This window comes from Cupressus sempervirens, chromosome 10, assembly GCF_028749045.1.
Source record: "Cupressus sempervirens isolate cs-2001-9-10 chromosome 10, ASM2874904v1, whole genome shotgun sequence".
Lineage (NCBI taxonomy): Eukaryota > Viridiplantae > Streptophyta > Pinopsida > Cupressales > Cupressaceae > Cupressus > Cupressus sempervirens.
In genome coordinates, this window is record NC_143127.1 from 578,403,934 (window position 1) to 578,428,518 (window position 24,585).

At 37.2% G+C, this 24,585-nt stretch overlaps 1 protein-coding gene across 1 annotated transcript in view; it reads right to left on the reverse strand.

Moving 5' to 3' along the window:
- Positions 1–24,585, reverse strand: part of LOC149535196 (methionine aminopeptidase 2B-like) — a 108,402-nt gene that overhangs the window by 21,649 nt on the left and 62,168 nt on the right. Inside the window, exons 5-8 of the mRNA XM_089807154.1 lie at positions 20,941–21,040; positions 20,591–20,736; positions 20,405–20,496; positions 20,135–20,229 (exon numbers count right to left, since the gene is read on the reverse strand). Coding sequence (XP_089663280.1) covers positions 20,135–20,229; positions 20,405–20,496; positions 20,591–20,736; positions 20,941–21,040 — 433 coding nt within the window. The remainder of the gene's footprint in view (positions 1–20,134; positions 20,230–20,404; positions 20,497–20,590; positions 20,737–20,940; positions 21,041–24,585) is intronic.

The following is a 24,585-nucleotide window of genomic DNA, read 5'->3' on the forward strand; positions in this document are numbered from 1 at the left end:
TAGATAGCTTTGTTACCTGACATCACATTAGGATGGTAAAATTGGTCATGTCCAAAAGTTTTGTAGCACCAAGGAATGTCTTGGCAGCAAGTCCATGTCGTAGAGTCTTCTGATGAGAAGGGGGCGTCCTACTATGCATTTATGGCCAAATGACCTGCAGATTCACTCTTCTATAGGTAGGTAGTCAATAAATTAACCATTAAATGAGAGTATTACAATGATCTTGTATTATTTACCTCATAACAGTCATTTAAATCACTTAATGTATCTTCAGGTGTATCTAGTCACTTAACATATCTAGTAAATTAGTTAGGAATATTTCTATTTTAGTTCTCAGTTAAGAATTGTTTATTTTAGCAATATCATCTTTGTATTCCTTATTTAAGGACCCTCCGTAATTACTTGTTCAGCCATTCAGTTATCATTTCACTTATCTCTTTTGATTTAGCCATTGGGTTAACACAAGCTTATAGAATTGAAAGAACATATACTTACAATGAAATTATGTTTCCTATGTTAATGTAAGAAAGTTAGAGAATGATGGCCCAGCGCCCTTTTAATGTTATTATTTGAATTCAGTCCTTGTTATTTATATGCAATGTACAGAGGGGCAGCAACACAGTCCTCATTTCATCTAGTTGCTACTCTTATTTCTATGTTAATGTATTAATTAAGAGTTGATGGTTCAAACCCCCACTCCATATAGTTGGTATTGAGAGCACTGCATATGAGAGGTTACAATAAATGCATGTTATTTGAAGCTAATAATCAGCAAGTTATTCTTCTTCAGTTTTCAATATTGCATCATTTATTCAAAAACAAAAAAATTCAGGGGTGGTTACCACAAGATCTCTTTAGACAGATGTCATTGTTTTAAAGAAATTTAAACATACGTTTTGTGAAATTTTATTTTCTGGAAATACAAAAAAATATGATCTCCAGCATCATAGATAATATCCAATGTCCCCGGGCTATGTGTCTCTCCCCACCCTCCCAAAATCCCCAGCCCGGAACCGGAATTGGAACACACCAGGGACAGTGTTTCAGCATCCCTAGCAGCACCACCCAAACACCACCATCTGGCAGGGACATCCTAGCATCCCCAGAGGGGACAGGGGAATGCAACAATGTCCCTCGACCCCTAAAGCAATGCCCAGGCATCCCTTGTCATGGCAGTATATTGAAGTGCATTTTTAAAAAAAACATTTTTTAATTGTTTTATGTGTTCTATTCTTGCCCTAGGGATGTGGGGCCCATCTCTTGTGTTATATTCCTTCAAAACTAAGTCACAAGATTCGCCGAATTTCATCCTTTTGATTTGAATTTCAGCGAATTTTAACTCTTTCTGAATGTCATCCAAATTTTATGAATTTTAAGATAATACTGTAATTTAATATAATATTATTTTATTTTAAACTGATATTGAGTTTTTAGTTAAACTATTTTAACAATTTTTTGGATATATTAGTAATATTTAAAATATATAAATTTATATAACTAAAATTTAATGTCAAATTTTTTTTCCGAACTTTTACCCTTGCCGGATTTCATTCGAATTTTATAATCGACGAACTCGAATTTGAATTCAAACCTTGTGACTTAGCTTCAAAACACTACCAAAATTCATTTCTGTTCATCGTTTGCAACAGCAGCAAGAAGAAGAGTGAAGAGTTGAAAAAGGTTGATTGTAAGAGCATGAAGAGTGATTGCAAGTCAAAGAGTAGTGACAAGGAGCACAAAACGAAGAGGGAGATCCTTCTCTATTTTTTCTAAACGTATTTTGCCTCCTCTTGGTCATTAACATTCCACATAGATCCAGGAAGGGACTCAGCAGCAACAGAATGTTTTGAAGAATTTGTGACCACAAGACATGTACAATCTTCCACAAGGTAGTTAGACGATTGCCATTAAGGGAGAGTAATAGAATATCGTAATATTTCTTTAATGGCCATCCTAGTTAGTATATAGTTAATTAGGTAATTTCTATTTTTCTCTTTAGTTCACGATTGTTTCCTACTAGAAACACCATCTTTGTAGTATAAGGAGCTTTCATCTCCTCTGTTTAATAAAACATTGATTTACCATAACATGTTTGACTATACATTTCAAATTCCAAGAACAGCATATAATTACCAAAAGTGGTGCATCTTCAAATCTAACCAAGAACCCTACTTTACTATTTTTTGTGATTGATTTACTTCTTTTATTGTAAAACTAGACAATAGCTAGGTTCAAGCATATAATCATAGTGAAGGCACGTCTCTTCTGCAGAATTTGCCCATTTTGTACAAACCTATGTTCCCTGAGGATGTGTCCCATACAAAATTGGACAATTCCCCTATGAGGGACATCTTGGGGACAGAGGAACAGGTAGAGAATGTTCCCCACCGGTCCCAGAATTTCAAAAATAAAATTAAAAAAGATTTCTGATACTGCAGAATTTACAGGCAACAGTAGGGTATATTAGCAGTCCTCAAAAAGTATATTAGCAGTCCTCAAAAACCCAGCCAACAGAAGACTCTTTTTTAAAAACATTTAAATCACAAAGAGTAGCGGAAATGGAGTCCACAACAAACCCCATACCCCTCTGAGTGAAACTCAAACCTAAGATTACATTAAATTTGTATCGTTTGATTCTAACCTACCACCCAGACCTGTCATATGTGTTATCCCATGATTTCTACCTGTTGGGACAGCTTCTTATGGACAGGCACATTTTATTGCTGCTCTTTATAACGGAAGATTGAGCTGAGCAAGAAATGCAAAGTTACCATATTCACTCAGGAAACCTGAAAGTCGACATTCGATTCGCCAAAATTCAAAGTCGGTTCTCATTCGTGTCAAATTCGTCGTTTTCTTGTCGAATTCCCTACGGGTTCTGTATTTCAAACCCTAGACAAATTTTGCAGAATTTATAATGAATGTCGTGGTCGCTGGAGGAGCCCGAGAAGAATTTCGACAACTTTGAAGCGCCTTTGGGCGGGCACCAAAAAGCACCGACTTTTTTTCAATATTTTAATAATAAAAAAATGCGTTTAAACTTTACTTCATTTCTTTAATTGACCCAACCCTAAACTTTATTTGCTACGCCTATGTTTTCTTGCGCCGTCGGAAACGGAGAGGAGTATGCTTTGAAACAGAGAGGAAGAGGAAGACCCACGATTTGAGGCAGCAAGCATTGAGGCAACGATTTCTGAGGAAGACCCGTGATTACTTCCGCTTCTGCCAGCGGTAAGCAAATATAATATATTGGCATTGCTGGCGACTTGTTTATGGCATATGCAGCATAGTTTCAGAGTTTCAGTTTGATGATAGTTTCATATTTGATATTTAAAAATTAATTTTATTATTTGAATTTCTCTTAAATGGTTCTTGAATCTTAGCATATTGATATAATATATATTAAATTTAAGAGAAATTATTATTAACTATGAATCTATGATAGTAGAAATTTAAGAGAAATTGTTCATTGTTTTTGTTTTGAGATTGTTGGATTTGAACTAGTCTTAGTTTTTCATTCTGAAGTTACTGATAGATACTAAGAATCCACTACAGCTTGAGCTTGACAATAGTTTTTTTTTTTTTTTTTTTTTTTTTTATTTAATTTAATTTTATGATTTATTTGTTGTGTATTTTTTTTTTAGATTCCATCATGGCTGCAACTGCATCTGCTGTCAACAACCCCAACTTCAGAATCGACAGATGTTTCCCACTTTGGAGACATGTGCAAATGATTCGACAGATGCCAGGTGGAGGAGGTTATGTGTGGATTTGTAGCCACTGCAGAGAGGAATTTAGTAGCTCTTATAGGAGAGTAAAAGCACATTTGTGCTTTATTCCTGAAAAAGGCATCAAATTTTGTACCGGGAAGCCAAGAGTAAAAGGAGTGCTACCTAAAACTTTCCTTCCAAATCACATTGTAAACAAATATATTCAAGAACAGAAGCAAGCAGAGGAAGTTGTTGAGAGGGCAAATTCTTCACATCCACTGGAAAGCGGTAAGCCTCTAAAGAAAGGAAAAACATCATCTATGTCTTCAACTACCACTCCTAGTCAACCACCTATAGAAGGCCATCCATTCTTGCGTCCTCCTCAACAACAAATTGTAAGTAAAAGAGTAACGGGACCCTTGGAATCATCATTCCAAAATGAAGCTAGACACATTGCTAATCAAGCCATAGCCAGATGCATTTATGCAAATGGATTGTCATTTAATATTGTTCGCTCACCGTATTGGAAAATACATGGTAAGGGCAATTAATGTGACTCCAAACGGGTTCAAAGGCCCTGGGTATGAGAAGGTACGCACCACTTTATTGGATGATGAGGTGGCCCATGTAGAGAATACCATGTTGCCCATCAAGGATGCATGGGTTGAAACAGGTGTGACAATAGTATCAGATGGATGGAAAGATGCAAGGAACCGTCCTTTGGTGAATGTTCTTGCAATGTCTACAAGAAGTGCAATGTTTCTAAAAGTAGTGGATTGTGAAGGAGAGGTAAAGGATGGTCCTTTCATTGCAAGCATTCTCATCCAAGCTATCGAGCACATTGGCCCTCATAATGTTGTTCAAGTAATAATCGACAATGCGAAGAATTGTAGGGCTGCCGACTTATTGGTTGAGTGGTATGAACACATTTTTTGGACACCTTGTGCAATGCACTCACTCAACCTAATGCTCAAAAAAATTGGCACTAAGGTTGGGTGGATAAAAACAATGTATGAAGAGGCACAAGAGATCCAAATGTTTGTCACGAACCACCATATGACACAAGCCATATTCAGACAATTCTCGAAATTGAAGCTCTTGAAGGTAAGTTGAATTGTTTAACATTTAAACATGTTTTAGAAATCTAGCCACTTTAGTAAACTTTCTATGTTTTCAAATTTTTAATCTATTACTGTTTTGATTTTAAAATAGGTTGTTGAGACCAGCTTTGCCTCCAACACCATTGTTTTGAGGCGCCTTATCAAGTTTAAAGACACATTGACTAGAATGGTAACTAGTGCTAATTGGACCGTACGGAGGCAATCTAATAGTGATAAAGCAACTACCATAAGGGGATTGATACTAAATGAATCTTGGTGGGATCGTGCCGAGTACCTTCTAAAGATCACCGAGCCTATATTGAGCATGATCCGATATACTGACATGGATAGGCCTTGCTTGAGTGAGGTATATGATGGCATTGACTCCATGATTAAGGACATTAGAAATATCATAAATGAGAAAGAGCAAGATCCTGATGAAAAGTTCTTCAAGGAGCTACAGTTAATCATGATAGAGAGATGGAACAAAATGACTACCACTTTGCATCTACTTGCCTTTGCATTGAGCCCCAGGTTCTATAGCCAATCGGTCCTCAAGGGGAGTACCACTAGAGTTCCCCCATACAAAGATCCTGAAGTTGCTCAAGGGTACAAGGCAGCCTTTCAAAGACTCTTTCCTGAGCACCTACGACCTGCAATGAGGTCTGAATTTATGAGTTTCACGAGCACCGATGATTGTGGTATTGAGGCTCTTGAAAACAAAAACAATGCTAATGCTCATAAATGGTGGTACTTCCATGGTCAAAAATACCAACACTTGCAGCACATTGCCATAAAATTTTTATAACAGGTTAGTTTTTTAATCTTAACATTCTAATTACTAGGTTCTTGTTGGTAAATACTAAATATTCAAAACTCTAATTTCTAGTTTATTGTTGGTAAATCTGCAAATCTTGATAGGTTGCTAGTTCATTATCATCTGAGAGGAAGTGGAGCACATACTCCTTCATCCACTCGATAAAGCACAACCGACTAAACTCTAAGAAAGGAGATAACTTGGTGTTTGTGCATTCAAACTTGAGGCTCACAACTCACAAAGAGAATATGTACAAAAAGGGGGAGGCAAAACAATGGGATGTCAAACCAAACACCGCGGAGTTGGAAGTCCACTTTGATGCACTTGCGATTGAAGATGGTGATCTTGAGATTCATAGTATTGATGGAGCCGATCTTGAGGCTACGGCTGAGACTACGATTGAGACTATTGACGCTAGTGGCACTAATTGTGCTTCTAATCAGCAACTGCCTAATGATGATGAATTTTTTGATGATTTTTGATGATACATTGATATTTTTCATTTGATCAGATATGAGTCTATGACTGATTATTGATTACTGATTCAGTGATTAGTAATGTTGACATTGTTGTTTTAAAGACTGAAGTTTTGAATTGAAACATTCATATGGTATTATGGTGGTATATTTTGACATTTTGTCATGCCAATCGAACAAATCATTAATATATGTAGTGGTTGAATTTGCTAAATTGCTTTAGATTAGCTTAGTGGTGTATGAACTGGTATGCTACAGCATATTTTTACATACATATATATATATATATATATATTTTAAATTTATTTATTTATTTATTTATTTTTATTTTTAATTCTTGTACGGACGAACCCAAAACGAACCCGAACCCATCACAAAAAATTTTTGATTGAATTTCAAACCCGCATCTGAACCGGCAACTTAGAAGAAATGGCTTAAAGTTGGCCACTAGCTACCAATAGCAGCCCCACACTTCCATTATAAATTTGCCTGGTTGTTGGTTTTGCTTTTTTAATTGCTGTGCAGGAATTTTGGTTACAAGGCTGGTGAATTTTGTTAGTTTTATTCGAAGAAACCTCACCTAACATACGCTTTTGTTGCGTGCACAGAGCTGAGCAAGAAATGGCTTAAAGTTGGCCACTGGCTACCAATAGCAGCCCCACTCTTCCATTATAAATTTGACTGGTTGTTGCTTTTGCTTTTTTAATTTCTGTGCAGGAATTTTGGTTACAAGGCTGGTGAGTTTTGTTAGTTTTATTGGAAGAAACCTCACCTAACATACGCTTTTGTTGCGTGCACATAGCTGAGCAAGAATGGCTCAAAGTTCGCCACTAGCTACCAATAGCAGCCCCACTCTTCCATTATAAATTTTCCTGGTTGTTGGTTTTGCTTTTTTAATTGCTGTGCAGGAATTTTCGTTACAAGGCTGGTGAGCTTTGTTAGTTTTATTGGAAGAAACCTCACCTAACATACGCTTGTGTTGCGTGCACAGAGCCATCAAATACGTTGGTCAAGACCCACACAAACATTTTATTGCTGCTCTTTATAACAGAAGATATCTAGATGGAATGTGCCAGAAATAGAACTTGTAATGAACTCAATATAAAGTGGCAATGTGTACATATAATATATATGCATTACTGACCTGCAATGGTATGTTTCATTTTCAAAAAGTAAAAAACATAGTCTTTTTAGTTGTCCAATACGAGCACCTGATTATAGGACTTGATTTTAAAATGACAGCACCAAGGCCCTTCCTAATAGGAAAACTCATTACTCTAGCGTGTGTATCTCTTACTAATAAGTAACATAGAATACAACATGAAATACTGCTACAGAATTGATATTTTATTCTAACCATATACAAACAGAAGTACTTAGGTCAATAATGTCTTCAAAACACTGTAGTAAAGCATATCTATTGCATTGCTCGGCACAATATGCAAAGTTTATACTAGAAGAAACATGCAACTACTCCATTCCAAAGTAAGTACACTGCATCAACTCACAGTACTAATAAGATTAACATACATGAGATAATGAACACCCACAACTTAATACATTTATTTGAAACAGTGAGCAAGAAACTGCGTACAACGATTGTCTTTACAAAGCAATGTTGATTACATCTCATGTTATGTCTATAATTAAATTTAGTTTAATTCTACCTGACAGGTTTGTAAATTAAGTCAGATCTGTAAGTTGGGTAAGTGATTGGCTTACTTATGTAGCATATAATCATTTCCTACAGTATGACAGAATATTACTTGTGGGTCACGCATGATTGAAATCTATCAGACTGATAAGTAGGAGATAATTTCCACAGCAAGTCAAATTGTGATATTTCTATCAGGATTTAACTGTGTGATTTTTGAGTCAAACTTATTGACCCATGTTTCATGAGTAGTGATTCAACATGAATCCATCTCTCATGAGAATAAATGGAACACTTAGCACTCATTAGCTCTAGGTGATGCTCATAGGGGTGAAGCACCGGGACTTGCCGGGAGGTCACCCATCCCAGTACTACTCCAGCCTGAGCGTGCTTAACTATAGAGTTTCCTCCATGGTTAAACCCAAAGCTTGCAACCCCACTTATAAAACCTTCACCAAGTGTTGTGCCTTATGAACCATTCATTAGAAAGCCCCTTAAGCTCATCAATTGATAAGTAGGAGATTATTTTCACAGCAAGTCATTCTATAGTAGGGGGGGTCCTTAGAATAGAATTGACGTCATCTGCCCTACCCCTACTACTATTATTTGCTGATATTTCTATCAGGATTTAACTGTGATTTTTTAGTCAAACTCATTGACCCATGTTTCATGAGTAGTGATTCAACATGAATCCATCTCTCATGATAATAAATGGAACACTTAGCACTCACTGGATCTAGGTGATGCTCACAGGGGTGAAACACTGGGACTTCTCGGGAGGTCACCCATCCCAGTACTACTCCAGCCTGAGCGCGCTTAACTATGGAGTTTCCTCCATGGTTAAACCCAAAGCTTGCAACCCCATTTGCAAAACCTTCACCAAGAGTTGTGCCTTATGAACCACTGATTAGAAAGCCCCTTAAGCTCATCAATTGATAAGTAGGAGATAATTACCACAGCAAGTCAAATTGTGATATTTGAGTCAAACTCATTGACCCATGTTTCATGAGTAGTGATTCAACATGAATCCATCTCTCATGAGAATAAATGGAACACTTAGGCACTCATTGGATCGAGGTGATGCTCACAGGGGTGGATCTATCAGACTATCGTTACTGTTTGACAAAGAGAAAACATATGTGCTATGATTTATTTTCCACAGCCATAGGAAGGAGATATGAATGCTCTTTAATACACAATCCAGGGGCTTTACAGGTTCATTAAAAATTGCACTAGATACCAATTTAAGGATGATCTAGATGATTTGTTATTGAAATATTATTTCCCCAGTCACAAATCAACAAGCTTCAATTTGTGGCTCCCAATCCTAACCGTCTATTTGATATTTTATGTCCACCACCATGATGTTCACCTCAAGTTCTGACACCAATTTTCCACACCTTCCAAATATATAGTTAACTCAAGTTCTGCCCTTTAAACTCAACCTATGCTGAAAATAATATATTCTTTCCCAAGTCACCACATCATAACATTCATTATCCTGTAACCTTGACTTTTTTATTCATAACCTAAGGAGCACTCAGTGTGGCCCTGTCATAATTATGTTCCTAAGGAGGTTGCTTAAGTCAGTCCTTAACAAGTGGTAAACTACAGCAATGTTCAGAAGAAGACTTTTAGTCGATGGGTGTTCAATAATAATAGTCACAAAATATTGTGCCACTTCTAGGATTTGTGCAGTATATATGTGAGTTCACTACTTTTATTTACAACTGAGCTCTTATACATGTACTGTTTGTACTAAAAATTGCAATTTGTCTTTTTTAAGTTATTATTGCTATTTGAGAAATTTTATCAAGAAATATTCACAAAATATCAAGGATATAACTCCTTGAATGTCAGGTAACATTAACTATCATATGAATGGACTTAATGACTTAAAGAGAAGATATCTCTGCTGGCATCAGTTCTTTAAGTATGTCATTGATGTCAAAATGCAATAGGTAGCAATAATATGAAATGAATATAACAGGAAACAATAACAGAAAACGAAATGAATCTCTATATAAATTTTGAATGATATCTTACAGTTGGTTGTTCCGAAGTCTGTAATTGTTGATACAAACGTCTTCTCTAATCATTGAATGACAATTTAAAACAGGTGCAAAGGCTGTGTTCTTCCAGCGATAATAATTCATGGCAAAGACATCGAGAGGACAATAAATAATATATGCTTGGTGCATATATTTTCTTTATCCATTTTTTAAAGGATTCAAATTTGTTCATCTTCAGTGAAAAAAGACAAATTAAAATATGAGTTGCCGAACCTTTGCTTCTAAATTATTTTCCAAACTCAATCTCTATCTGAAATTTGAATAGAGATAGAGGCAATGTTGCCACAGGGGTATTATGACACATTGGGGTAGAAGTGTTATGTCTTTTCTAGGAGTAAGCTACTTGTCTCCTTGTCAGCACAATAACATTTGTATTGCTCATACAGGAGCAGGAATGTAATAGGCAGTGCCAATTCTGATAGAAAAAAGGACTTGAAATCAATATTTTATCATTATTTTCCGTAGTTCAATAATAATATATTGATGGTAACTTTCTCTTTATTCAATATGATGTGTATCATTATGAAGAAGTGGACTTTTGTATATTTGTTAGAATTGTCCAGGGGCTCTTATTCTCACCTTGCATAATCCTATTTTTTTCCATTTCCACCTCAATCACCTGTGATATCAGCACATCATTTTCCACAAAGCACTCATAGTCCTCGAGGATTGATACCTTATCACCTTTAGCCATAGCACTACTAGTATCCATATTCTGAGCTTTATTCTTGCTATGAGCAAGGGCAACTACTTTCTCACCAGACTGACCCAGACGCTCTTAAGGAATGGGAGAAAGGTTCTAAGGATTTACTAGACTACTAAGGACTTTCTCACCCGCACCAGAAGGCCACTCATCTTCACTAAGATCATCATCTTTGGTCTCCATTCCATCACCACCCACCTCCTTATTATCAGCATCACCCTTTGCAAGGGAATTCACCTCTTCACTGCCCCCTTCAGACTCAGTTTCCATTTTATTACTCTCAATAACCTTTTGTTTCTTAGTAGAGGAGGGCGTAGCATTCTCCTCATCATCCTTAATTCTTTTTCCTTTACCCTTACTAGAGCTAGGCCCTAGGGTGAACTCCTTATCTTTATTAGTCTTACCCTAAATACCCAGCTGCACCGGTTCACGTAACTTATCTCTAATGTACTCCGCAATCAAAAGAATCGGCCCTTCATGCAAAACAAGTTTCCTAGGCTTCTTATGCATTGTAATGCTTGACTGAGAGAGTTTATTAATTAATAGGAAAGTGAAACCCTTTTCTTATGTCTAAAGTGGTTGAGAAAAAGAAAATGGTAAGAGTGAGCCCTCCTATATCTACCGTTCAGGGTTATGTATTCCATAATTGCCACCATTACCTTATTCCATATTAACTTAATCATTTCTACATGATTATATTACAATAATAGATAAGTCGTCTATTATTAGTTAATGGTTATCTATTGTAAATATCTTAAGCTTTAGTTTGCTTTCGTTTTTCGCTTTCTCTAGAATAGAATGTTTCTATTCTTTACGATCATTTCCTAAGGAAACATCGTCTCATTCTTTTGTATATATTGACCTTTCGATCTCTGTTAATATCAAGCAAGTATTTACCAATTACCTCGTAATATAGTATCAGAGCATATTTCTTAATTTTTTTGAAAATTATAATTTCTTTTCTGAAATTATCAAAGCCAATTTTTGAAATTATTCAATGATCCTTGCTGGAAAAATCAAACACCAGTCTGCCCTAACCGCGACTTCAAAACGCGTTTTATTTCTCTACTAATTTTTTCTTGTCCGAGGTTTTTTGGAAAATCGCGGATTTATTTTCACGCCTAGAAAACGTCTTCGTCTTGCAACACAAACGCGAAATCCTATCTCTGCAAAATCACGGAAAAGGTTTGTGTTTTTTTGGCTATCGTTTTTTAAACGGCTCTGCGTATTTTCCAGCCACGTGAAACAACAATCTTTGCCCTTTTTTGGAGGTCCCATACTGTCATTCTTGTTTGACGGCTTTGTGATTTTTCTCAGCTAACGCCTGCCACTGCAAAAAAGACAATTTTATCAACAAAATCACCATTTTTTTGCAGATTCAACCTCTATGGCCGCCAACTAATTTTTTGCCCGAAACCCTAATTTTTTGGGTCGGAAAAATTTTTTGACTACAAATTCTTGATGGGTTTTTCGAGAGCTCCACTGGGTTGCCGTCCATTTTTTTTGGGTGTCGATTTTCAAGCCAGCAGATTCAAAAAATGACAGCATATTCCTTCTAGATTTTTCGATTTCTCTTCTGGATCACTCTCTAATTCCTCTGGGTCTTCCATATTTTTGCCTCAAAGAACATGCCTTCAGAAATTTTCACAGTTTTTCATTGAAAAACGTGCCATGGCATCTCTGACAAATATTCTTCTCAAGCATAATTCCAAATTCAATGGTCGCAATTATGGAACCTGGAAGCAACGCATCATCGCAATCTTTGAATATCGAAACACCGAACAACTTGTTCTGGGTGTTATGAAGCGTCCGACTTCTCTGGGTCCTGGTCAAGATACATGGGATCTGAATAATCGAGAGGCAGTAATGCTTCTCAAATTATTCGTAGCTGATGCTCAGCTTTCTCAGATTCCATCCGGCAAGACAGCTGCCGAAATCTGGACACATCTCAAAGGTCTTCATGAGACTTCCAACAAGAGCAGAGCCTTCTTTCTAAAAAACACTATTTTCTATTGTCATGGATGAGCACACCTCGCTCTAGGCACACCTGAATCGGATTCAGGAAATCCGTGATCAGATACTTGCCATTGGTCGCAAGATGGAGGAAGAGGATATTGTGGTTATCACTCTTCGGAGTTTACCAAAATCCTATGAGCATTTTATCAAGACTCTCAACATCACATCTACTGGTGTTGATCTGAAGTTCACTGATCTCTACACCTTGCTGCTTCAACAAGATCAGTGGAAACAATAGTTTGGTAGCAACTCCAATTCCACCTCCACAGAGCAAGCCTTTGCTGCGAAATCCTTTCAAAAGGATAAGGGCAAGTTTCAGCAACCATCTCAACAGAAGTCTTCTGCTCCAGCATCAAATGGTTCCAGAAAGAAGAACACTCAATGCAACTACTGCCACAAGTTTGGTCACATGAAGGTTGAATGTCGAAAACACTTAGCTGCACAATCTAAGCAATCAGGTTCGCAGCCCAAAGCGAACAATGCATAGCACACTGAGCAGGCAGAATCTGCCTTTTACGCCTTCATGGCTAAACGACCTACAGATCATGTGAACTCATCTGCCTGGTACATTGATTCAGGTGCCGCTCAACATTTCACTCACCGCCAAGACTGGTTTACTGACTACCAACCTTATTCAGACTCTGTTATTTTTGGTGGCGGAGAAGAGTACACAGTTGTCGGTAAAGGCAACATTCAAATTTAGTCTGTTGGGAGGAATCTCATATTCCTTGATGTGTACTACGTTCCAGGGATGGGAACTAAATCTACTCTCAGTCAGTCAGTTACTGTGACATTCTCCACACTTGGATGTCACCTTCAGATCACATCAGTGAACCATCACTGATCAGGCGACTTAGTCTACTGTTGCAGTGGGTCTTGAGGATCATGGTCTCTTCAGACTTATTGATTCTGGTGATTCTCAGGACTTAGCTATGGCTGCTCGACGATCTTTGCTCAGCACACTTTGGCATCAACGATATGGGCACTTAAATGTGCATTATCTCTCACAACTTACTCGGGATGAGCTTATTCTTGGATTGCCAGAGATTCAAACTCAACACCTTGGAGTTTGTGACACATGCCAGGCTAGGAAGCAACATCGCACACCTTTCACGAGTGGCAATTCTTGGTGATTTTTTATAATTATGTAAAAAATATCATACCCCCCAGAATCTTTCACAAAATTCTCAGCCTCCTCTTCATCTTTGAAAAACATTTTAAACTTTCTCAGAGACTTTCCAATCGTGGAAAAAAATCTACTCCGCGATCAAAATAACTAGCCATTCATGCAAAACAAGTTTTCTAAGCTTCTTCTTATGCACATTAATGCTATGACTGAGAGATTTTATTAAGTAATAGGGAAATGAAACCTTTTTCTTATGTCTAAAGTGGTAGATCAAAAGAGAATGATAAGAGTGAGCCCTCCTATATCTACCGTTCAAGGTTATGTATTTCCATAATAGCGACCATTACCTTACTCCTGATTAACTTAATCATTTCTACATCATAAAACCCCTCAGAATCTTTCACAAGTTTCTCAGCCTCCACTTCATCTTTGAAAAACAATTAAACTACTTTATCAGAGACTTTACTATTGTGGAAAAAATTCATATCTTTCAAATTCACACCAGAAATTTCCGCAATGAGGTCCACTATAACCTTTATCTTCTTTTCGTCCAACACAGAGCCCTCCTTCCAGCCTACAACAAACTTTTTGGTGACCCTCTCATCAAAGCTATGAAGTTTCTCCATGAAATAAGTAAGGCTCCCTTTCCTAAGCTTGTCCCAGACCTTGGCCTCCTTCCCCCATTTGTCACAACTAGGAGACTCTGCTTCAATTCCCCACCCATACCAAAATTCACAACGTAGCAAGAGAAGTTCACAGGGCAATTACACAGACAAACCAAAATAAAAATGGCAACCCACAGAATGGTGAAAAAAGCATTTGAGACATTTGTTATTAATGCCCTTAGGAAAGACAAACCTTTATGTGCGATTAAACAAATTGATCTTACTAGTCCAATGCCTTCTCATAATTTCTCAATGGATTTGATAAATGCCTACACTTGCAACGAGTCCTGTCCTAATTTAGAACAGCACTTAAATCCACATTAAGTTTACTCTCACCTTGCCAAATTCCACAAAGTTTTCTCCACATGAATATCCACCGACTTCCACTGAACAAAAAAATCCTGCATAGACCTAGGGAAAATCTAGCAGAGATTCCATCTTTGCAAAATCTAGGACCAAACCTCCCAAGGGTAAGAGCAAGAGACCAAGACATGTAACATTGTCTACTTTTAAAATAAATAGCATCTGTTAGGAATAATCATACCTATTGTGAAGATTATCCATCATAAGGATCTTATTTTGAAGAGCCATCCAAAAAAGATGTTGATTTTCAGGATAAGGTACTTGTCCCACACTTTGGTCCAAACGGGGGCAAACCGGACTGATTCAACAATATAGCAAAAGCAGAAGAAACAAAGTAAGTACCTAAAGAGTTGGCAGCCCAGATCAAAGCATCATCTACATTTTCCTTCACTTGCCAAGCATTCAAAGCAACCAATATGGGTTTTAAGAGGATATCCAACTCAGTCAAATTAATCGAGGAATGATTAGTCCAGTAGTCCCTCATTGTAGATCCAAATCTTTGAACATAAACCTCCATAACCAGTAATAAAGAAGGGCTACAACAGGGGGCTATCCCTTATCCAATATTCTTCCCACAACCTGATTTTTCGACCAACTCCAAGCCACCATCTAGATCAACTCCAAGCCACCATCTCGATCCTAAGATGCAGTATCCTTCACATTTTGTATGTTAATCCGAATGAAAGAACCATTGATTTTGAGGTCCAAACATAGGAAAGGGAAAAAAAAATTTGCTTCTCAAGATTTGATTCCCTTCCTGAGCCTCCCCATAAATCATCCACATTTGTTTAGCCAGCAGGACCTTATTACTAACTCTTATAGGTCTAATACCCAACCCTCCCCATTTCTTTGGTTTACAAACTTCCCCCAAGCAACAGATCCATTTTGTTTCTATCTTCGACCCCAAACCATAGAAAATGCTTTTGGATCCTCTCAATAACCTCCGCAAATTTAGAAGGCATCCTAGAAAGACTTAGAGCATAAATGGGCAGGTTTTGAAGAGTGGACTTGAGGAGTTGGAGTTTACCAACTTAGCTAAGCAAAGCCCCTTTCTATCCCACTAGCTTCCTATTAAATCTCTCCACCAAAGAAGACCAAAAGGAATCAAGAGGTTTCAGCCCAAGAGGCAAACCAAGATAGGAGGAAGGGAGACCTCCAATAGCACAAACGATAATTCTTGAGATCCTTTGTTGCCTCTCCATGAAAGTATTAATAAAATAGAAAAGGCTTTTATCCCAATCGATCAGTTGGCCAATCATGGAAGAATACGTGTCCAAATCCCTCTTAAACATCTTGGCTTCCTAAATGGTTGAAGAACCCATGAGAATGGTATCATTAACGAATAGTTCATAAGAGCAAGAGGGAACAGTCCATGAGGACTTAAGACCCTAGTTGAAGCCTTTAAAAACATTCTTATGGAAGAATCTACCAAGACTCTCAATTGTGATGGCAAAGAGGATTGGCAAGATAGGATCCCCTTGACAAAGGCCCCTTGAAGGTTTGAAAAATCTAGAGGGCCCATTAACAATGACCACAGCAGAAGTACTAATGAGCTGAAGAAAAAGTTGGAGGAATCTATCTTTGAAGCCAAAGGCTTTGAGAACCCTACACAAGAAACTCCAATCCACTCTATCATAGGCTCCGACAAATCCAGCTTGAGAAGGAACCCCTGGTTATTGGAATCCTACATAGAGTAAATAACTTCATGCACCTTAATAATAGAATCTAAAATTTGTCTCCCAGGCACAAAACCATTCTATTGAGGAGAAATAATTGAGGGAAGAAGAGCCAGTAACCTCACCATAACCACCTTAGAGAAAATTTTATACACAAAGTTGCATAGGCTTATGGGCTTGAAAGCATCCATTGAATCAGCATCAGGCTTCTTAGGGATTAGAACTAAGATAGTCATTTAATTCCTTCAGAATAGATCCAGATCCAGAAACTCCTTAACAGCGTTACAAATATCCAGCCCCACAATTGATCAAAAGGCTTAAAAGAACATAGGAAAGCCATCTGGACCAGAGATTTCTCTCCTTCAAAAGAAAACGCCACCTTTTTAATCTCTTCAACACTAGGAATAGCAGTAAGCTTTTTGTTGTGACCCCTCATTAAGAGGAGAGGGGATGGCAGAGAGAAGATTGTCCTGATTATCAATATTAAGGTTCTTATCCAAAGATAGCAAAGAGGAAAAGTAATCAACCATGGCATTAGAGATATCTTTCTCCTTATCTAACCTGCCATTCTCAATTCTGATACTGGATATCCCACTAGCAGCCCTATGTTTTAAAGTTGTCATACGAAAAAAACTTATGTTCCTATCACCAGCTTTAAGTCATAGAGATCTTGATCTCTGTCTCCAATAAATCTCCTCCTTGGCTATAATGTTATGATATTTCACCAAAATAGCGTCTTCCTTGACCCTGAGATCCTGGGGATACCCCTCTTTCTGGATAGCTTCCTGAACTTCATCTAGCTCAGCCTTAATGGAATTCTTGATTTGAAAAATGTCCATATGAACTTCTTTATTCCAGACTTCTATTATATCCTTAAAATATATATAAACTTCCTAGCCATTTGAAACATAGCGGTACCTGTTTCATTGTGACTGTTTTAACTAATCTATAAGTCAAATAATTTAAAGTTGGTGCATGAAAGTATTGGGTCGGTGCTCATATAGAGTTTTTGTAGTTGATTTGGGTTGGTGCTCACATAAGGCTGTTGTGTTAATGTTCAGATTGTATAAGTTGCAGCTTATGTTGTGAAAGAGTTGAGCTCTTAATGAGAGAGGTGTTTGTCGACTCCTTAGGGTTGGAGCCCTTACAGTTGTAATTGGTTTCAGATTGTGAGGCTGGATTAGGAAGGTAGATCCTAGCAGCTATTCTCACCATGGTTTTCGCCTGCATTGGGTATCCACGTCATATTCATGTGCCTTGTTTCTTGATTTCGTGGTGTATTTCTAATCTTCTGATTTGATAATCTGTAATGAACCCAAAAATCGGGGTAAAACAATTGAAATAAAAAAATTATTATTATTTCTAAAGTTTTTTTTTAAAGTGGTTTTAGCAATAATTCTTCACGATTTTAATTGAAATAATATTCAATAGTAAAATAATTAAATAAATGTTATATTGTAACATATTCAAGAGTAAATAAACAATAAATAACTATATTAAGCTTATTTATAATGTTATAAAAAATCATATAAATATTATCGTAATAATAAGCATTATTATTATCATTATAATTAAATGATAAATAATTAAGATAATTTTCAATTATCAAACAATAAATAATAAATATGGTGATTTAAATCAAACGTTATAAAACATATTAACTAGGAACATCATACAAATTAATTAAACTTCGGTCACGCAGGCATTGGAGTCAGTAGGGAAGGAGCTGGAGAGAGTCGTATCCTTCATACGGACGGGATGTCCAGCTGCCTTTACGGTTTGTTTTGAGGAGAGGGGATGGCCCGATGTGCAGCTCACAAAGATGCGACAGGATTGGTCCATGATGTGGGAACCTGAGATGGAGGGCCGGATTGAAATACTGATTCAAGAGATCACAAGGTTACGCAGGGAGATATATTACACCCTTCGGAGGAGTCAGGCAGACCAGCTAACAACTAAGAGAGCTCGGGAGGAGTCAGCTGCCAGGTTTGCTTCGGAGAGGGCAGCCTGGGAATCGGAGAGGGCGGCCTGGCAATCCGAGAGGACAACCCTGTTAGCAGAAAAAGAACAGCTAGCGGCAGCAAATGAACAATTGACGACAGAAAAAGAAAAGATGGCAGCAAAGAAGGAGAAGGAATTGGGAGAGATCGGAGAGATGATGCAGTCAGCCCTAGAGCTCCAGTTGGAAGCAAAAGCAGAGCTGAAGATCAGGAAAGAACAGGTCTACAAGCTAAGGGCAGAGGTGAACAAGTTGCGGACGCGGATGGCCACTATGCCAGGGACGCATCCCTCTGTCTAGTACTTATGCATTGATGTATTTCGTTAGAAAATTTTGTTAATGAATTTTGTTGTATTGTCGTCCGGAGACGACCTTTCTTTTGAGGGGGATGATGTTGTCGGTAAAATGTATAATGTAGCCGATAGGTAGAGTAGTATCTGAACGGGCGCGTGATGCTTGAGTCACCCCTTCAGAAAGGTATATGTACACGTCCGAGATGGACTTTGGAATCATCGTTGTAATCGATAGATCATTGTAGTCATTGTAATCGGGTTGTAATCTGCAAGTGCATACATAAATAAAGTATCTGTTTCGAACTAAATCGTGTTATACATGTGTTAAGCTTTTTACCCTGTACGGTAAACAGTCACAACTTGTGAAGGCCGACGGGCATAACCTTTGACCCGTGAAAGGATATTTAATCCTTTTCAAGACCGCTCAGAAGGGCATTCAAGCAGAGATCAAACGGAGGTGGAAGAGAATCCAACAGAAGCGATTGAAGACCAGGCGTTTAATGACCAGGATAAAAACGACAAGGGTGTGGCATTGCAGAGTGCCAAGGACATGAGACTGGAAATCATATTGCCCTGTTACACATGTAGATCCCTACTAGTTATGCACAAACGACTAACGGCTTGTTTCAGATAACCTGTCCAGACAATCTTTGATTTGCCAATAATCAAGTTCAACACCAAGTCATCAACACTGTCACCTTGATAATAATAGCCAGAACTAAAATGTTAAAGAGGAACACCGAACTGAGGAGGAACTTTCCTTCATTAGGAATTCTAAACAGAAATCAAGGCAGAAATATAATATCTCTGAAGGTCAGTAGATTAAAAATGGCTGAATATATATTCAGATGGAATGAATGTACCCAAGGTAGTTCATGAGGCTTAGAAGGATAGTTATCTTCCCTAAGAAGGATGGATGTATCTAATCAATCATCCATAAGGCTTAACGAGAGTAATTGTGAGATGACATCACTTAGTGGAGAGTCATTCCGTTTTAGGAGCCCCAGGAAGCCTCCCCCAAGAGCTAAGTGATCGATCACAACCTCTCCTTAAGAGTGAAGTATTAAGTAGGATATGAGTTTCAATTACTACAATTTTAATAATTTTGTTCTTTCTTTTAAATTGCTGAGTACCAACTCTTGTGCAGGTTTAAGAACTCAGAAAGTGGAAGAATAATTTTAATCTGACACTAGGAACATTACATAATCTAGTTCAAACTAATCAAGTTAAATCAAATACATAAAGTTTGGACTAAAATCAAAATTTGATTCTAAGGTTTATTCACTACTAACTCACCCCCCTCTTAGTAGTGAACATGTGTTGTACAATCTCTTTATAGTGCCTATACAATAAAGTTAGATTTTTCCCACATTTAGGCACAACATTGAGAATCAAAATTGTCATGTTATTAAAACTAGCAAAAGTACCCAACCCCTGTGAACAAGTCAATACAACTTTAGATACCTTAATGCCGGTATTTGTAGCCTCCTTTGCAGCCTGAAGGAGTGGGTTAAACATTGGATTGAATGCTACTGTAAAAGCACAATCAATTATATGTCCTGAAGTAAATAAGGAAGCCATTAGAAGAATAATGAGAAAAACAGCCATGTTCATAATATAAAAATGAATAAAATCAATTTGAGGGATTTCATCATTTATTCTATTTTTATACACAATCCTATGAAAATCACACAGAAACTTACAATACATAGATATGATTTTATGCACATGTACCTTCAATGTGGGTTCCAAAGTCCAATTTCATAACATCATCATACTGAAGAACAGTCTTATCACCTGTGTTTGGTGTCCAATGTGCAGCAACCCTATCATAAATGGCAGCCCAGTCATAAACAATAGAAAGGTCTAAAGAGTTTTTTACAAGTTTTCAACACTGATGATGCATGGTTTTAAACATACCAGTTCAGTGAACAACCAGTAGGAAAGGCAATGCCTGCTTGGAGTCCATTTTCTTGAATTAATTTGCGCACCATGTTTTCCAAGGTTTCACACATATCAGTCATAAGGATTCCTGGCTTTATATAATTCCTCATGTACTTTCGGACCTTCCAAAACAAAAACGCAAAACAAAACAATTAAAAAATTGCATATCTCCAGAAACATATTGGCCTGCAGTCTATCAATTAATTACTCACAAGACTCGTATAAAACGAAGAATATGATAGTAGCTCATTCAGACAAAAGATTAATTAATAAACTAGTAAGATCCACCACATGACAAGCAAACTTCAAATCATTCTGCATATAACCTGACGATGCACTTCTGCTGCTTGACGGATGGCATTGTAAATAGGCTTCTCTAGTCGTTCGTGTTCCCGCTTCTCTTCAGATGTTATTCGCCATAAATTACTGATAAATAATTAGCCAGAGTTAGCATTCGAATATCTCTGTGAGGTTGTGAACAACAGACTTAAAAATAGGAAACCAACAAGGTTAAATTCATGTTAGACACCATAAAATATGCTTATTTTGATCCTTTTACAAAAGATCAATAATAGTCAGTTGTATGAAAATGACCTCTGACAATTCCTATTCAAATTGACTAACCAACCCCCAAAAAATTGCTCACACAGTTGTAAATGACCAAACCAAATGATCTCAAGTCTTACCAAAAAGGCCTGCATATTGATTTTGCTAAGCAACAAAGCATGTAAAGGTTTCATCACACAGAAATAAGTTTTGAATTTGCCATAAAACAATCATTCGCTGGCATGAATAGTTCGACACATGGAACATTTGTTCAGAGATCACCAAAAAGGAAAAAAAGAAAAAAAGAAAAAATCAACACTATAGTATTACAAGGTACTGAAGTAAGTCAGTGAAAGCTCTAGAACTTTCTATAGGCTATCTTTGGTGCTTTGCCATTATCTAGTTGTTCATTTTTTTATTTTTTTTTCTAAACTCCAAGGACCATATTCACCAGAAATTAAAGCGTATCTTAGCATGTACTATTTTGTAATGTCCCTTCTTTAAGGACATTAGAATTATTAAGAAGGAACGAATTTACAATATTAAATTTGACTATGTAAGTTGGAGATTTATTATTAAAGGTCAAATTAATATTCCATGTGGTCACAAGAGAACGAGGAGGAATAAGATGATTTATCAGAGAGAAGTTGAAGAGTCACAAGGAATAGGACGAAGGCCAAAGGGGAGTCAAAGAGTCTCACTTTGTGTATTAAAAGGGGAAAAGGACTCAGGGCTGGGCATGCTTGATTTTATTATTCAGTTCAGTTTTTTCTCTTGTGAGAGTCTTAGAAAGCTTCAGCTTTCAGCTAGTTGGAGGACATAGCCCCTCGTGCTAGCAGACAATGGACGCAAACCCATTGTCCCAGGAAACATCACTTCAAGTGTTTCATTCACGCTTACAAGTTCTTATCCTAGCATTCCAATCTGACTGTTAAATCTGTATTTAGGATTGGGTTTTGTGTATAGGTTATTGTATTGCTGTTGTATAATACAATAACATATTTGCGGAGTTGTATGAAAGTTTCTGACTTTAACATTATAAGTTTGTAATGCATTTCTATATGCCTGGAATTCTGAATATTATTCTGAAAAGAACTAGTTATAAATTTGTGAAGAATCTTTTGTATTCCATTGCCTATTTCTGAGTTTTGAATATTATTATTAAGAATTGGTTAAACACCTGTCGGCTATTGTGTTGAATTCATTTGTGCTGGAAGCTATCTACAATGTTTTATTTCTTAGTGTACTATTGAAAGGAAAAAATCAGCAAATATCCTATTTGTGATATTAAAATGGTATCAGAGCTGGTCTTCCTGCCAGCCTGTGAGTTGGTAACAGAGTAATGTATCCTACCATCCTGAAGGGGCAGATTAGCTCAATATGGTAATTGCATACCAGAGTTTAGTGAAGGTAGATTTTCAAAACAGTCTATCATTCTAAAACCTTACAGCAAGCACCAGTAGAGTAGAAGCAAATGCGGAGATAAAAGAGGGAATGAATGGTTCGGGGAGTAGTACAGACTTATTACCACTTGGGGAGAGATCAAAGTCTACCCTGTACCAGCGGGACTATATCTTGTAACAAAAATTTGCTATAGTACTATATTTTCCTCTACGTGGATGCACCAAGCTACCAAATATTAAAAAACTTGAACATTATTAGTACCAGAGGACTGTATCACACTATTCTGAGGAGAAATTAATAGATATTCAATGATCAGCTTATATATTATTGTGTATTGGATGCACTGCTGCAGAGCTAACTTCATCATCTAATCATGTTTGAGAGACTCTAGTCTAGGGCAGGATCATGAGCATTCTATTGGAGCCACCGTATTTTATTCTCCATGTCAATGTTTATCTCCAGTGTATATCTTATTTTGGTGGTGGTATTCTTCCAGCATGCGCATATTACATTGGTGCCATCAATGCCTTTCTCCAGGATGTAACGGTTTAGTCCATTGGACTTCCCCTTCTTTCAGTTTCCATTGAAGAGTTTTGGGTGGCAGTCATTCACAAGAAGAACAACGATTCAATGTACAATTGATGTTTTTTTTTGCCTTTCATCTTTCTGGCATATGCGCTTCTTCATTTTTGGACAGTATCACTGGACATTTCATTTTGAATATACAGGGTTGGAGTCACGGCAATCATCTTATGTTTTATGTAGTAGCTATTAAGAAGATCAAACTGCTTCCAAGTGTTGCAAGATTTATGTATTTTTCTTGAGTATCTAAACCGGATTAGTACTCAGTATTGTTATATTCTCTAGAAGTTGAACACTGCCTAGGGAGTGCATGTCCGAACAGTTGATTAATAGACACCAACTGCCAAAGTGTTAGAGTTGGACATTGGGCAGGTTGCGTTGCTTTCCAAACTCCCACAATCAGTATTCTCATAACAGCATCCATGGTGGTCGACTGTGAAACGTAGAGGCCATTCCTATCATTGCAAAAGTGAATCACCAAAAATCCTCGATAAACAAGGTCGTCCTTTGGTTATCAATTGGAAGAGGTCGGGGGTCACTGAATCACTTAAAAGTCTCGGTCGTCAAAGTATTCTTTCACTAACAGGAGAGGCATTACAGGAGTAACCGTCACGTGGTATTATCGTGACTGCTGGAGACTATCGTGAATAGCAATTGTTTCTTTCCAGAATCTCTTTTGCATGAACGTTACAATGGAAAAACGCAAATAGACAACTAAATTCTCGAGCTATACGAATCCCATTGCACAGATTTTATTTGGAACGTAGTCTTCTCACAAAATCATAGAAGTCTACTACGGGGCCAGGAAGTAAAGACGTTGGGCAAGAGCCGTTAAACAGTTGTCAATAACGTCTATGCGTTACTCTTAATTAAGTGCTTCTGAGTATTTAATTCGACTCAAATACATATCGCAGGTGGAGCATCATATTCAAAGCAAATCATAACGCCATCTACAGGACGATAGTTACCGAAAGGAATTGATCTGTTTAAAGTACGCAACTATAACATACAGACTTCCAATGATTAGAAGAATATCCGAAGAATGAAAGATATCAAAGTATGCACTCAAGTGATAAAATTCAGTTGGAATTGGTCCTTTAAATATCACGCAAGCACCAAGTTTTAAAACAATATCTTCAAATATACCTATTCTTAGAGAGATTATTGGATATATTCATTCCAATTTAGAAGCGTGGTTTGGCATCTTTAACCACTTTACTTTTCATTGCTAAGCCCTTATGATTTTGAAATCTGAGTCTGCATGCATATGTTAGAGAGAAGAAATTATTGTGGTCTTAGTCCAAAACTGAATATTGGATATTCATTGAAACATTATTGAAAGTTTCTAAGATTAGGACATTCTTGTTTCTCAGCATTCAAGAATTTGTTTGAAGATCATTCTTCATCCAGAAGAAATCACAAGGGGTTCTACATCTTTT